The sequence below is a fragment of the Heptranchias perlo genome, chromosome 3 (assembly GCF_035084215.1).
Source record: "Heptranchias perlo isolate sHepPer1 chromosome 3, sHepPer1.hap1, whole genome shotgun sequence".
NCBI classification, from domain to species: Eukaryota; Metazoa; Chordata; class Chondrichthyes; order Hexanchiformes; family Hexanchidae; genus Heptranchias; species Heptranchias perlo.
In genome coordinates this window covers 137,645,337-137,662,144 of record NC_090327.1, presented here as the reverse complement: position 1 = coordinate 137,662,144, position 16,808 = coordinate 137,645,337, and the positions used below count along the sequence as shown (strand labels likewise).

General features: G+C 41.7%; 1 protein-coding gene across 6 annotated transcripts in view; it reads left to right on the top strand.

Moving 5' to 3' along the window:
- The window catches only part of LOC137320261 (sperm-associated antigen 1-like), a 202,524-nt gene that overhangs the window by 13,627 nt on the left and 172,089 nt on the right, over positions 1-16,808 (top strand). For 5 of the 6 annotated variants that reach the window (XM_067982047.1, XM_067982044.1, XM_067982043.1 and 2 more), the window contains 3 exons: positions 5,684-5,825; positions 7,031-7,190; positions 13,996-14,121. In XM_067982047.1, the coding sequence (XP_067838148.1) occupies positions 5,686-5,825; positions 7,031-7,190; positions 13,996-14,121 (426 nt within the window). In that variant the 5' untranslated portion in view covers positions 5,684-5,685. Of the gene's footprint in view, positions 1-5,683; positions 5,826-7,030; positions 7,191-13,995; positions 14,122-16,808 lie in introns of those variants that run through there. The other variant, XM_067982048.1, reaches the window with a different exon arrangement.

Below are 16,808 nucleotides of genomic sequence, written 5' to 3'. Positions count from 1 at the left end.
GTCTCTGAGCTAGAATGACTCAAGGCAGAGACATTTCCTGCAGACGCAGCAATCCAGGACAGGCTCGTCGTCCACAGACTCCCACCTACCACCCTCCCGACACACAGCCTGCACAGCCATTGATTTATTTATTTGTTAATATTTATTTCATTCTAGAACTAGTAGAAACACTTAAGGTCTAGATTATGTTTAGTAGATGGATTTTAGCTTGATTTTAAATTAATTAGTAATTAATTATTCTGATTTTAACTATTTATTTATAATTTATAGTTAAAAATATAGTGCGTAAAGTAAACTAAAGACTTAGTTTAATTTCCTCGGGTTCCACTGCACCCTCCGCTGTGCTGACTATGATGTCATCTTTTGAGATTTTTCCCCTGGGTTTGTTTAATTGCTCCGGTTTCCTGCTCTTTTTAACTGCTTGTTTAGCTTTAAGGCTATTTAACTAACGCTAACATACTAACCACTAAACACAATAACCAATAGAAAAAACACTTACCAATTGACTTATTGACTTTTTGACTTCCTTTTTCGCCGCACTCACCTCACACACCCAGGTCCACCCCTGCTGCTCTCCCTGCTCCCGCTTTATGGAGTGGGCCGTGCTCACCTCACACACCCAGGTCCGCCCCTGCTGCTCTCCCTGCTCCCGCTTTATGGAGTGGGCCGTGCTCACCTCACACACCCAGGTCCGCCCCTGCTGCTCTCCCTGCTCCCGCTTTATGGAGTGGGCCGTGCTCACCTCACACACCCAGGTCCGCCCCTGCTGCTCTCCCTGCTCCCGCTTTATGGAGTGGGCCGTGCTCACCTCACACACCCAGGTCCGCCCCTGCTGCTCTCCCTGCTCCCGCTTTATGGAGTGGGCCGTGCTCACCTCACACACCCAGGTCCGCCCCTGCTGCTCTCCCTGCTCCCGCTTTATGGAGTGGGCCGTGCTCACCTCACACACCCAGGTCCACCCCTGCTGCTCTCCCTGCTCCCGCTTTATGGAGTGGGCCGTGCTCACCTCACACACCCAGGTCCACCCCTGCTGCTCTCCCTGCTCCCGCTTTATGGAGTGGGGCATGCTCACCTCACACACCCAGGTCCGCCCCTGCTGCTCTCCCTGCTCCCGCTTTATGGAGTGGGGCATGCTCGCCTCACACACCCAGGTCCACCCCTGCTGCTCTCCCTGCTCCCGCTTTATGGAGTGGGCCGTGCTCACCTCACACACCCAGGTCCGCCCCTGCTGCTCTCCCTGCTCCCGCTTTATGGAGTGGGCCGTGCTCACCTCACACACCCAGGTCCACCCCTGCTGCTCTCCCTGCTCCCGCTTTATGGAGTGGGCCGTGCTCACCTCACACACCCAGGTCCACCCCTGCTGCTCTCCCTGCTCCCGCTTTATGGAGTGGGCCGTGCTCACCTCACACACCCAGGTCCACCCCTGCTGCTCTCCCTGCTCCCGCTTTATGGAGTGGGCCGTGCTCACCTCACACACCCAGGTCCACCCCTGCTGCTCTCCCTGCTCCCGCTTTATGGAGTGGGCCGTGCTCACCTCACACACCCAGGTCCACCCCTGCTGCTCTCCCTGCTCCCGCTTTATGGAGTGGGGCATGCTCGCCTCACACACCCAGGTCCGCCCCTGCTGCTCTCCCTGCTCCCGCTTTATGGAGTGGGCCGTGCTCACCTCACACACCCAGGTCCGCCCCTGCTGCTCTCCCTGCTCCCGCTTTATGGAGTGGGCCATGCTCACCTCACACACCCAGGTCCACCCCTGCTGCTCTCCCTGCTCCCGCTTTATGGAGTGGGCCGTGCTCACCTCACACACCCAGGTCCACCCCTGCTGCTCTCCCTGCTCCCGCTTTATGGAGTGGGCCGTGCTCACCTCACACACCCAGGTCCGCCCCTGCTGCTCTCCCTGCTCCCGCTTTATGGAGTGGGGCATGCTCGCCTCACACACCCAGGTCCGCCCCTGCTGCTCTCCCTGCTCCCGCTTTATGGAGTGGGCCGTGCTCACCTCACACACCCAGGTCCGCCCCTGCTGCTCTCCCTGCTCCCGCTTTATGGAGTGGGCCGTGCTCACCTCACACACCCAAGGACTATATTATATCTGTTTGCCCTGGTCCAGTTATCCCCTGCCTGCTAACTCTGCTTCACCTGAAGACTTGGTCTTGACTACCATGTGCAATGTCACCAGAGATCAACTTGTATTCTTTATTACTGTAGCAATGCATACAAGTAGTAGGTGTTCCATAATCAGAGCCCTATGTATCAAAAAACATTTTTTCGGAGTCACTAAGTTTTTCAAAGAACAATTTACAATTTTGGAAATGCTTACTTTACCTTTTTTACCTAAAATTGTTGTAAACAAGTTACAAGGTGGGACTTGGCAGTATACTGAAAATTATACCTGCAGTATTATTTTTTTAAATCAGACAAGCAAGTGTTGTCAGCTAATCAGGCTGTGCAATTTCAATGCTATACTTGATTTATTTCCTGATATTTCTTGGCCATTTCTTTAACCACTTGAAATGCAAAATGAGTGTTAAGAACATAAGAACATAAGAAATTGGAGCAGGAGTAGGCCAATCGGCCCCTCGAGCCTGCTCCGCCATTCAATAAGATCATGGCTGATCTGATCCCAACCACAAATCTAAAGAACACAAGAAGTAGGAGCAGGACCCGGCCACACAGCCCCTGGGCCCTCTGCGCCACCCACAGGGCATTGACCGATCCGAACTCAGCTTCATGTCCAATTTCCTGCCCGCTCCCCATAACCCCTAATTCCCTTTACTTCTAGAAAACTGTCTATTTCTGTTTTAAATTTATCTAATGATGTAGCTTCCACAGCTTCCTGGGGCAGCAAATTCCACAGACCTACCACCCTCTGAGTGAAGAAGTTTCTCCTCATCTCAGTTTTGAAAGAGCAGCCCCTATTCTAAGATTATGCCCCCTAGTTCTAGTTTCACCCATCTTTGGGAACATCCTTACCGCATCCACCCGATCAAGCCCCTTCACAATCTTATATGTTTCAATAAGATCGCCTCTCATTCTTCTGAACTCCAATGAGTAGAGTCCCAATCTACTCAACCTCTCCTCATATGTCCGCCCCCTCGTCCCCGGGATTAACCGAGTGAACCTTCTTTGTACTGCCTCGAGAGCAAGTATGTATTTTCTTAAGTATGGAGACCAAAACTGTATGCAGTATTCCAGGTGCGGTCTCACCAATACCTTATATAACTGCAGCAATACCTCCCTGTTTTTATATTCTATCCCCCTAGCAATAAAAGCCAACATTCCGTTGGCTTTCTTGATCACCTGCTGCACCTGCATACCAACTTTTTGATTTTCTTGCACTAGGACCCCCAGATCCCTTTGTACTGCAGTACTTTCCAGTCTCTCGCCATTAAGAAAATAACTTGCTCTCTGATTTTTCCTGCCAAAGTGCATAACCTCACATTTTCCAATATTATATTGCATCTGCCAAATCTCCGCCCACTCACCCAGCCTGTCGATATCCCCTTGCAGGTTTTTTATGTCCTCCTCACTCTCTACTTTCCCTCCCATCTTTGTATCATCTGCAAATTTTGATATGTTGCACTCGGTCCCCTCCTCCAAATCGTTAATATAGATTGTAAAGAGTTGGGGACCCAGCACCGACCCCTGTGGAACACCACTGGTTACTGGTTGCCAGTCCGAAAATGAACCATTTATCCCAACTCTCTGCTTCCTGTTCGATAACCAATCCTCCACCCATGCCAGAATATTACCCCCAATGACTGTTATTGCATGTGAGTCCTGATTGGCCAGATTTTTACTAGTAAGGCTGAAGAAATCCTATAATGTAGATTAAACTCACCCAGCAGAAACTGAAGTTAGCATTTGTATAAGTTATCATTAACATAAAATTGGCAAGATTAACATCCCGATTTCTAAAAGTGGAAAACATCCAGTCAAATTTCAACGGAATGGCGCTTTCAAAAATTTTGGGGGGTTTCTCACATCGACCTCTCACAAAGTCAGTCATTGTGGCATCAGCAGAGGGTTCAGAAAAAAGACCGTCGGCTTTATCATTCAAATATCACAACGCTAAGAACTGCATTTAAGGGAAGCTCATTTAAGCCATTAGCAGTCTCTTGAAGAAAATCTTTACATCCTTTTTTTCCAAGAGTAAATTTAAATGTTCTCTACAATTTTGAAATTCTCTTTCTTTAAATGTAACATTTTCCTATAACATTATATTATAAGTGCATTTAGTGGATTTTTTGATATGCAAGGTTTTAACTGACAATTTATTCTCTGTCAACAATAGGTGAATGAAGAAAAGCAACTCATTAAATTCACCAGATATACATACTTGTGTAATGTGAAGTCTGTGATAAGTGAGACTAAATATGCTTTACCCACCATAATTATATCAGATTACCAGAGTAATGTTGTATTTTAGTCAATACTGGTTGTTGCATATTTGGTGAAGTTCTCCGTATAATCAATAAATTAATATACTTGCTGCACTGATGAAGTGCTTGTTTCTTCCACATGCAAAGGGCCCCTTCTGTGGCTGCGCACCGGTTTCCACTAAAATGGATAGGGCATATTCTGGTACGCAGTGCGTTCTGGGTAGGGACATCCACCATTAGGGTCCAGAATCATGGAATGGATCCTATTAAGATCGGGCTGGGGAGAACCTTGTTTGGAGCAATACCAATGGAAGTGCAGGGGGGGCGAACAGCTGATTAGCTGCAAGTAGCGACACTCCGAATTATGTGTGTGCACGAACTGCCCATACAACAAACTTTTCTCCTGGGTTGCCAGCAGCAGTGCCCAGGAAACAAATAGTCGATTCCGGGAGACTCCCAAGCAGAGCAGGAGGGTTGGCAATCCTAGATGAACCTTTGAGTGTTAACATTCAAGAACTGGTAGAACGCCTATCCCAGCTCACTTCAATAGCAGCCATCCACTGGATAAGTTATCCATACAGATTTACGTAGGAACAGAAGTACGCCATTCAGCCCCTTGAGCCATTCAGTACCTCAACTCCATTTTCCCACCTTTGCTCCATATCCCTTGATACCCTTAGCCAACAAAAATCTATCGATCTCAGTCTGTAAATTTCAATTGACCCAACAACCACAGCTTTTTTGGGGAAAGAGTTCCAGATTTCGTTACCTTTTATGTGAAAAAGTGCTTTCGATTTTAATCCTAAATGGCATAGCTCTAATTTAAGATTATGCCCATTTGTTCTGGATTCCCCCACCAGAGGAAATAGTTTGTACCTACCCTATCGAATCCCTTTACCATTTTAAACACATCAATTAGACAGGGATAAATGCCAAAGCTTCAAAAGGATATAAAAAGGATAAGAAACCGTTGACCATCCTAAGCAGTTTCCCAGTGTTGTTAATATGGAATCCGTACACAACTGAGTGCTTCACAAAGAGAAAAGATTAGGATGTTCCTGTTCTTTAGGTTTTGTTTTTAAAAATGAATCTCAGAGACTACTTAAGTGCTAAGCTAAAATATTCCAAGTATGTATCTCTTCTCATTTGGTTTCAACAAATCATCTCCACTTTTTTGTGACTTGCACTTGTGACCTCGAATTAACTTCCATAATGTAAATTTTCAGTGAATTGCAAACAAATAAAAATTTGGTGTTCACAGGGCAACAAAAGATGATAACTGACTTTTTGGCATTCTTTTCCAGCCATGAGTACAGAACCAGTTTACTCTTTGATGGGCCAGGGAACCACCAAGACATACAAACTTCCAATTGAACACCTGGACTACAGCTTCATAGAGAAGTGCACCGATGTAAAGTATCTGGAAAAAATTTTGATAGTGCTAAGGTACACGCACATTATAAATATCTCACTTCTGTGATATGATGCGCAATGCTGCCAGTTATACATTAATTGACAAGAAGTGAAAGACAATTCCAGATTTCAAAATAAATACATTTTCTTTTGAATAATATCTGGAAAGATTTTCTGTAAATTTATAAAGATGGATATTATCAAGTAAGTTTATTCAAATATTTTGTGCATAAACCAAAAAAAATCTTTTCCTGAAACAATGGTATATTGTAATGTAGAAACATGGTTGCAGTGTTCAGAAATTTAATTAAAATGACTACAATGTGATACTACTAAGTTTTCTTGGTTTCAGTTGAAATGATAAAAATCTAATCCACAGTGCAATATGCTGCCAAATCTAATCAAAGGTGTATTGAAAATATTCAGTGTTTTCATTTGTTGCCTGGTGCATCTTCAATTGCAAATCATTGCATTTGGTATCACAGATACAAAATACTGTTTTCTTTAAGAAGAAAAATGGACATTCCAAGCTCGGCTATGAGGAGTCCAAGGAACTCTAACTTTCAAGAAGTATTGTCATCCAGTAATCTTCACTTTCAGCCATTGCAGCACATTTTCACTCAAAACCTTCAGGTCAATAGTTTATCATTGTGGGCAATATTTGCATAATATATATCATTTGGAGAAAGCTATGAATAATTAAGATTTGAATACTGGAATGATGGAATTGGTAGGCAAACATGGTTAGAAAGATTTTAATTTTAGTTTTTACTTTTATGAATTATATGACATTAACTTGATGTCATTCTGTGCAAAGTAATTACTGAGAGAAAACGCAACTAAGTCCAGTTTCAGGCTCGTGTTTCATGGGAAGCATTATGTATAAACATAATTCTATTTAGTTTTATCTCTTCTATAACGGGACCAGTGCAATTTGCACATTAATTTACCGCTTCATTTTATTTCGGCTTGCATGAATAAAGTTGTCTTATTTTCCTTCTTTTATTATGCCTAAGAAGGTTTGATTGTTTGTATATGATTGTAGAATTAGGAAATTGTGATTAATTACTTATCAGTTATAAGAGCACGTCGATGTGGACCATTTTCTACATTCCATGGATAATCAGTTGATTTTTTTTGTCTTTACCTCTCATGTACTAGAATGATTTTGTGGCAATCAGTTTAATTTCTGTTCAGGACATCACTATTACTACTACCTTTTATGTACAATGTTCAAGGTCAGGTGAGGAGGGATTTTATCCTGATCTTATAACATTTTGTGAGGAGAAGATTCAAAAGCTGGATCCTAGAAGTCGAGCACTTCGTAAAAACAACCCACCAGCAACTGCTGCCAGCTTCACTAAAGAAGAATGGCAAGAAATTACCAGTGATCTCAAGGTACACACTGTCTTTAGATGAATAGCAAATAAACACTTCATAGAGGGTGGATGTGTAACTAAAAACCCTCTTACTAGAATTTAACAAAAATTGTTTACTGTGATCACTTTGCTGGCTAGTGAAATCAGTTGGTCGCTTTCAAAGAACCAATTTTTTCTGCTTGTATCAAGCTCATGTTTAGTGTGATCCCATTAGACCTTAAAAATGTGGAATTCCTTACCACCCTCTATCTTCAACAATCTACAGGCTTGATTTTGCCTAATCATTACTTGATTTACTTTATCTTCTGCCCTACTCTTTTCATCATTAGTGGTGTCCTGTACTGTGGAACTTGATCCTTTACCTACATTTTAAAAATGGGTCAGTGGTGTAAACAGTCATCACACAACTTACATCTGTGCATATACTTTTTGTATATGGAAGACAAAATTAAGATATGTGCTCTATTTCTGTAGTAAAGAAGTTCTTAAAATGCAGGTAAAATAAGAATTTGAACTTATGGTTTACAGTGAACTTACTGAATACTTAAAACCTCATTGCTTGGTTACAAAATAACTTTATTGATTATTGTTGATAGTGTAATGTGAGATGATCACACTTTAGTAGCTTCTGCTGTACTGTATTAAATTTATATGAATTGGCACCTATGATGAGCAAGGTATATTTAACAATGTCACATCAACTGTCATTTTATATTCTTATGTAACTATTAGGACTTGAAGAAGCCTAGTTGCCACAGGGTACAATTATTGGACCCATGAATAAAATACCTGAGTTTGAATTGTGACGTTGGCTAATCTATTTAGATTTGGGCAGGGAATTGCTAGCCTTTGCCATAGTTCCTGTCAGGGATAAAAAAAACCTTCCTGATCCAGCAGGGGGTGTTGTCATCCTGTACCACAGATGAACCAAGAAATCACACTAGCCACAGTCCTGGAGATAGCTGTAAACTGAATTACCATGCTCTCCTAACCAAGGAGGATCATAAAGAATTAGGAGACAAACATTTTTAGTGATTGACAGAATAAAACAACGCTACTAATCTCCCCAGTGAAGCTTTTATGAACAAATATTACTCAGATGGATCTCGAGAGCTTTTTCAAAACAAGTTGCTAAAGTGTCTGTGTTGGGAAGCAGGGAGCTGGTTGAGAGCACAGGCTTCACCAGAGACAAAATACTCAGCCCACCAACTACCATAGGGCCATTTAAACAGTTTACTGCACTGCAGTCACTGGGATTTTAAACACAGCAATTCTGTGCCCACATGTACTTTAACCAGATGAGCGCTAAACTGTTGAAAAGCACTCAGCTGTGTATTTCATTCTCCCTCATCAAAAATCTTAAAATGTAATTGTTTAAATGAATCATTGTAACTACAAAGGTTAAAATGAACCAAGAAATTAATTTAGGTATGATTTTCAATACAACATATAAAAGCAGATGCTTCACCCAATTTTTAAAACTTGAACTGTTATCTAAGCTTTGTTTCTGATCTCAATACTCAGAGGTTGATTATGCACACAAGTAGATTCTTTGATCCAAATGCTGTAGATTTTTAAATCAGCCTTTCAAAATCTGAAAATGGCCGTATCATTGAATTAGATTATACAAATTTGCTGCTCTGTTTAATTTCCTACAGATTCCCATTTTGAAGCTGAATTAACGTGCTAGGTTGCAACTTGACTAATAGAATCAGTGTTAAGCTACTTGAGACGTGCGAGTTGGTCAAATTTAGAATCATGGAATAATAACATTTTACGGCATAAAAGGAGGCCATTCAGCCCATCACGGAATTGCTGGCTCTCCGAAAGAGCTATCCACTTAGTCTCATTCCCCTGCCTTTTCCTTATACCTCTTTAATTTTTTATTTTTCAAATATTTATCTACTTCCCTTTAAAAGCTACCATTGATTCTGCTTCCATCATTGTTTCTGGTAGGGCATTCCATGTGTAAAAAGATATATTCTCCTAACTGCTCCCTTTATTCTTTTGGTGATGTTCTTAAATTTATGTCCTCTAGTTGCCAGCACACCAACCAGTGGAAATAGTTCTTCCCTATATACCTTATCAAAACACCTCATAATTTTGATCAGCTCTATCAGTCTCCTATTAAAATCTTTGTTCTAATATATAGGGCTCTTACTTCTCTGGTCTCTCCTCATAACTAACGCCCCTCATCCTTGGTATCATCACAGTGAACCTATTCTGCTACCCTCTGTGGTTTGACATTATTTCTAAGGTAAAATGCCCAAAACTAAACACCATATTCTAACTGTGGCCTAATCAATAATTTTTTATGGTAAGGCTAACAAAATCCTATTGAATGAACTCACCCAGCAAAATACTGAAGTGATGAACATTTTTATTAACTGCTATTAACCATTTTTTATTAAAGTAAAAGAAAGATTTTCATGATCTCAGGAAGTCCCAAGGTGCTTTCAGCCAATGATGTACTTTTGAAGTGTAGTCACTGTGGTAATGTAGGAAATGCAGCAGCCAAAATTGCAAAGGTCCCACAAACAGCAATATGATAATGATCAGATAATCTGTTTTTTAGTGATGTTGGTTGAGGGGTAAGTGTTGGCTGGGACATCGGGGAGAATTCCCCTGCTCTTCTTCGAAATAGTGCCATGGGATCTTTTATGACTACCTGAGAGGGCTGACAGGGCCTCGGTTTATCGTCTCATCCGAAGGACAGCACCTCCAAAAGTGCAGCACTCCCTCAGTACTGTACTGGAGTGTCAGCCTAGATTTTGTACTCATGTCCCTGGAGTGGGACTTGAACCCACAATCTTCTGAAACATCCTGATTTCTGAAAGCAGAAAACATCCATCGTTGTAAGAAAGTTCTGGCCACCCTATCTTTAAAAGGACATTGAGGATTTGGAGACATTTCAGTGAATAGCAGAAGAATGATTCTTGGATTTAGGCTCTAGCTTGTGAGGAGAAACTTACAGAACTGAATTTGTGTTAATTTGAGAAAAGAATGTTGAGGAGGCATATGATCCCAGTATTTTAAATGCTTCGAAGCATAGACGATGAAGACCTATGCGGGCTATTTGACCCAGACTGTGAATTAGAGAATACAGATTTAAAATTCACATCTCTCAATGAAATTAGTTAGGAGTTTTCCCACCTTAAAGAGTAGTGAAGAACAGTCCCTGTGGATTGGAACGTAGCAAATGTAACAGACATGAAAGGGAAATCGTGTTTGACAAATCTATTAGAGTTTGTTGAGGGATAACTAGCAGGGTAGATAAGAGGGAACCAGTGGATGTAGTATATTTGGATTTTCAAAAGGCATTCAATATGGTGCCACACAAGAGGTAAAAACACAAGATTAGGGCTCATGGGATTGGGGGTAATATATTACCATGGATTGAGGATTGGTTAACGGACAGAAAATAGAAAATAGGAATAAACGGAACATTCTCCGGTTGGCAGGTTGTAACTAGTGGGTGCTGCAAGGATCGGTGCTTGGGCCTCAGTTGTTTACAATCTCTATCAATGACTTAGATGAGGGGACCGAGTGTAATGTATCGAAGTTTGCTGACGATACAAAGCTAGGTGGGAAAGTAAGTTGTGAGGAGGACGCAAAGAGGCTGCAATAGAAGAAAGACGGGTTGAGTGAATGGGTGAGAAGGTGGCAGATGGAGCATAATGTGGAGAAATGTGAAATTATCCACTTTGGCAGGAAGAATAGACAAGCTGAATATTTTTTAAAAGGTGAGAGATTAAGAAATGTTGGTAGTCAGGGGGATTTGAGTATCCTTGTACACGAATCACAGAAAGTTAACATGCAGGTACAGCAAGCAATAAGGAAGGCAAATGGTATGTTAGCCTTTATTGCAAGGGGGTTGGAATGTAAGAGCCCTATACAGGGCTCTGGTGAGACCACACCTGGAGTACTGTGTACAGTTTTGATCTCCTTACCTAAGGAACGATATACTTAGAGTGGGTGCAACAATTAGAATCATAGAAATTTTATGGCACAGAAGGAGGCCATTTGGCCCATCGTGTCCGCGCCGGCTGAGAAACGGGCCACCCAGCCTAATTCCCACTTTCTCGCATTTGGTCCGTAGTCCTGCAGGTCGCAGCTCTTCAAGTGCACATCCAGGTATTTTTAAAATGAGTTGAGGGTTTTGGCCTCTACCACCCTCTCAGGCAGTGAGTTCCAGACCCCTACCACCCTCTGGGTGAAAAAAGTTTTCCTCATTTCCACTCTAATCCTTCTATCAATCATTTTAAATCTATGCGCCCTGGTTATTGACCCCTCCGCTAAGGAAAATAGTTCCTTCCTATCCACTCTATCCAGGCCCCTCATAATTTTGCACACCTCAATTAAATCACCCCTCAGCCTTCTCTCTTCCAAGGAAAACAACCCCAGCCTATCCAATCTGTCATCATAGCTAAAATTCTCCAGTCCTGGCAACATCCTCGTAAATCTCCTCTGCACCCTCTCTAGTGTAATCACATCGTGCTGTAATGTGGTGACCAGACCTGTGTGCAGTACTCAAGCTGTGGCCTAACAAGTGTTTTAAACAGTTCCAGCATAACATCCCTTCTTTTATATTCTATGCCTCGGCTAATAAAGGAAAGCATTCCATATGCCTTCTTAACCACCATATCTACCTGTCCTGCTACCTTCAACGACCTGTGGACATGCACCTCAAGGTCCCTCACTTCCTCTACACCTCTCAGTATCCTCCCATTTATTGTGCATTCCCTTGCCTTGTTTGCTCTCCCCAAATGCATTACCTCACACTTCTCCGGATTGAACTCCATTTGCCACTTTTCTGCCTATCTGACCAGTCCATTGATATCTTCCTGCAGCCTACAGCTTTCCTCCTCACTATCAACCACATGGCCTATCTTTGTGCCATCCGCAAATTTCTTAATCATGCCCCCTACGTTTAAGTCCAAATCATTAATGTATACCACAAAAAGCAAAGGACGTAGTATCAAGTCCTGCAGCACCCCACTGGACCCTTCCAGTCTCAGTCAATTGTTCACTAGATTGATTCCTGGGATGAGAGGGTTGTTCTATGAGGAGAGATTGAGTGGAATGGGCCTATGTTCTCTGGAGTTCAGAAGAATGAGAGGTGATCTCATTGAAACATATAAAATTCTTAGAGGGCTTGACAGGGAAGATGCTGAGTGGCTGTTTTCCCTGGCTGAAGAATCTAGAACTAGGGGTCGTAGTCTCAAGATTAGGGGTTGGCCACTTAGGACCAAGATGACGAAAAATCTCTTCAATTAGAGGGTTGTGAATCTTTGGAATTCTTTACCCCAGAGGGCTGTGGAGGCTCAGTCGTCCAATATATTCAAAACTGAGATCGATAGATTTTTGGACACTAAGGGAATCAAGGGATATGGGGATAGGTTGGAAAAGTGGAGTTGAGGTAGATCAGCTATGATCTTATTGAATGGCGAAGCAGGCTCGAGGGGCCGTATAGCCTATTCCTGCTCCTATTTCTTATGTTCTTATGAACAGACTCCCAGCAGAAACAGTTGATGTGGCAATTAACTCCTTCAGAAAAGAGCTGTGAACAAGATTGAAGCTGACAGTGATGGAATAGTTATATACTGAGAAGGTTAACTATTCCCTGGGGTATAGTGGTTTCTGTGATGCTGAGGCAGGAGGGATTTCTTCGTGGAGGGAGCTGACCAGGGTGTATAGTAAAAATTTGTGAATGAAGCTTTGCTTGTTTGGAGATCAGGAAATATTTGTGGAATACTTTCCATCAGAAGGTGAAATAGATGGGTGTGGAGTCCATAAATGGGTCCGTTGCACATGGTGTGCATAAGAAGCTGACCTGCTGAATAAATAGCCTTTCCCTTTCTGTGCTTGTGTTTGTTTGTTGTATGTGGAGATTGTTATTAAAGGTCCTTCTGCTGAACAGATCATAACTGTAAAACTCCTATATCTTGTTCATACAACATAATTTTTTTGTGGTTTGTTACTGCTAGTAATAGAGAAAATGTCTAAAATGCCTTGTGTGAAACTCTCCTCTTGCTGTTTTTTGAGTCTCCCAATAGCAATATAATTAAAGTTTCTCTGGAGTTATGGTTATCTGCTTCTGCATATGTTTGTTAGTGTGACACTGCCTATGTCTGTTATGAATTTTGTTTCTGGGTTGTACTCTGAAATGATTATAGAGGTGTGGGGAGCATGGTGTGGTTTAGGGCATTGGAACATTAACACACTATGCAACAAAATAATAAGATGGGTTTGCAGCATGATTCTCCGTATAGTGAGTTCGCTATCTGTCTTGTAATCATGAAGAAACTAGATGCTACCCAGAGAGAAGGAGGGGGAATTGGAGCAGGCGTCATCCCAAGCTGCTCTTCAATTTCTTGGCTAGCTATAGGGCAGAATTGGCAGAATTCTCGAAGCAGGATTCCAGTCCATCATCTTGGCTATGTAAAGGGTGTGGTAGAGGGAGACTCCAGGAAGTAACTGGAAAAATAATAGAATTCTGTGGGTGAAATATTGGTACAGGCTCTGATTTATTAATTTTTAAAAATTAAATTAGTACCTTAAAAGTCAGAATATCTAAAAGTGCTAATGTCACTTATCTGAACATTAACTTATGTGATAAGTTATTGTTTGGCTCACTAAAAGTTTGTGTTTTCAGGAAATGTATGTAATGTGAATAAACAACTGAATGAATTATGGAGCTAAAACTAAACTATCCAATCACATTTCATCTTTAGGAATTTTGCAGTTACAATTTTTTAAGAACCAAGTTTTATTCTAATTTTTTCCCCTGTAAGATCCATTATTGTTTTCTTATCCCATTTTAGAGTTGGACAGATGAAATGAAGCAAAAGGAAAATGAAGAAAAATATAGAAAAATAGCAGCTGGATGTTTGAATTCAGAAAATCATGTACCTGTCCGTGGTGTTAATGCTTCAGTACTTTCCCACCAGGTAAAAGTGGAAGTTTTTATAAATTTACATTCTTTCTTCCCCTCTTTCATCAGCTCCATTTTCTTCTCAGAAGGGCTGTTCATAGTATCATAGTCATAGTATCATGTAGATACAGCACAGGAGGAGGCCATTCAGCCCGTTGTGCCTGTGCCAGCTCTTTGAAAGAGCTATCCAATTAGTCCCATTCCCCTGCTGTTTCCTCATAGCCATGTAAATTTTTCCCTTCAAGTACTTATCCAATTCCCTTTTGAAAGTTACTATTGAATCTGCTTCCACCTCCCTTTCAGGCAGTGCATTCCAGACCGTTCATTCCAGACCATTACAACTCGCTGCGTAAAAAAATGTTTCCTCATGTCGCCTCTGGCTCTTCTGCCGATTGCCTTAAATCTGTGTCCTCTGGTTACCGACCCTTCTGCCACTGGAAACAGTTCCTCCTTATTTACTCTCTCAAAACCGTTTATGATTTTGAAAACCTCTATCAAATCTCCCCGTAGCCTTCTCTGTTCTAAGGAGAACAATCCCAGCTTCTCCAATCTATCCACATAACTGAAGTCCCTCATCCCTGGCACCATTCTAGTAAATCTCTTCTGCACCTTCTCCAAGGCCTTGACATCCTTCCTAAAGTGTGGTGCCCAGAATTGAACACAATACTCATGCTGAGGCCTAACCAGTGTTTTATAAAGATTTAGCATAACGTCCTTGCTTTTGTACTCTATGCCTCTATTAATAAAACCCAGGGTCCCATATGCTTTTTTAACAGCCTTCTCAACTTGCCTGCCACCTTCAAAGATTTGTGTATGTGCACCCCCAGGTCTCTCTGTTCCTGCACCTCCTTTAAAATTGTACCATTTAGTTTATATTGCCTCTCCTCATTCTTCCTACCAAAATGCATCACTTCACACTTCTCTGTGTTAAATTTCATCTGCCATGTGTCTGCCCATTTTGCCAGTCTGTCTATGTCCTCCTGATGTCTGTTGCTATCCTCCACTTCTGAGGTTCGTGTCATCTACAAACTTTGAAATTATACCCTCTATACCCAAGTCCAGGTCATTAATATATATCAAAAAGAGTAGGACTCCTAATACTGACTCCTGGGGAACACCATTGTATACTTCCCTCCAGTCTGAAAAACAACCGTTCACTGCTACTCTCTGCTTTCTATCCCTTAGCCAATTTTGTATCCACGCTGCAACTGTCCCTTTAATCCCATGGGCTTTAATTCAGCTAACAAGTCTATTATGTGGTATTTTATCAAATGCCTTTTTAAAGTCTATATACACATCAACTGCACTACCCTCATCAACCCTCTCCGTTACTTCATCAAAGAACTCAATCAAGTTAGTCAAACACGATTTTCCTTTAACAAATCTGTGCTGACTTTCATTTATTAGCCCATACTTTTGCAAGTGCCAATTAATTTAGTCTCTGATTATTGACTCTAAAAGTTTCTCCACCTCCGACATTAAGCTGACTGGCCTGTAATTGCCGGGTTTATCCCTCTCCATTTTTTGAACAAGGCTGTAACATTTATAATCCTCCAGTCCTCCGGCACCATCCCCAAATCCAAGGAGGACTGGAAGCGTGTGGCCGGAGCCTCCATAATTTCCAACCTTACTTACCTCAGTAACCTAGGATGCATCCCATCTGGACCCAGGTCACTTTTCTACTTTGATTGATAATAGCTCCTGTGAAGCGCCTTGAGACATTGTACTACGTTAAAGGCGCTATATCAATGCAAGTTGTTTAGAGAATTATTTAAAGAATTATTTTCACAATGTTATGTATCACTTCAAAGTTATGTTTATACCTTCCTTAGGTCTTCTGTGCAACAAACCATTCTCTTACTAATAACAGGAGACAAGTGACCTGCTTCCAGGCCTTTGCTAATTTTCTTCTTCTTCTCCCTCCCTGCCTGGGGGACAAGAAAATGCCTGATCCTCCATACAGCCCCTCCACTTGATAGCACTGCTAATCTTTTAAGTACCTCCTCTTTATCTATTTTTATCCTATCCAATATCGCTTCTACCTCCTCCTTTACTGCTACAATGGCAGCATCCTCTTTTTCTAGTGAAGATGGATGCAAAGTATTCATTCAGTGCCTCAAACATGCCCTCTGCCTCCACAAGAAGATCTCTTTTTTTTGTCCCTAATCGGTCCCAAGCTTCCTTTGACTACCTTTTTACTATTTAAATATTTATAAAAGGCTTTTGGATTCCCTATTGTATTAGCTGCTAATCTATTCTCATACTCTCTCTTTGCCCCTCTTTTTTAGATCTCCTCTGTACTTTCTGTATTCAGCCTGGTTCTCTACTGTATTATGAACCTTACATTCCTCCTTTTTCTGCTTCATTTTAATCTCTATATCTTTATTCATCCAGGGGATAATTTTTTTTGCAGCTAATGTAAATGCCACTTTGCAATCAACAAGCTTATTTTTGTCTGGTTTCTCCTACTCATTATTCATACATGAAGATTCTGATCTCTGCAGTGCTATCAAGTGGAGGGGCTGTGTGGAGATCAGGCATTTTCCGGTCCCCCAGGCAGGAAGGGAGAAGAAGAAGAAAATTAGCAAAGGCCTGGAAGCAGGTCACTTGTCTCCTGTTATTAGTAAGAGACTGGTTTGTTGAACAGAAGACCTAAGGAAGGCATAAACATAACTTTAAAGTGATACATAATGTTGTGAAAAT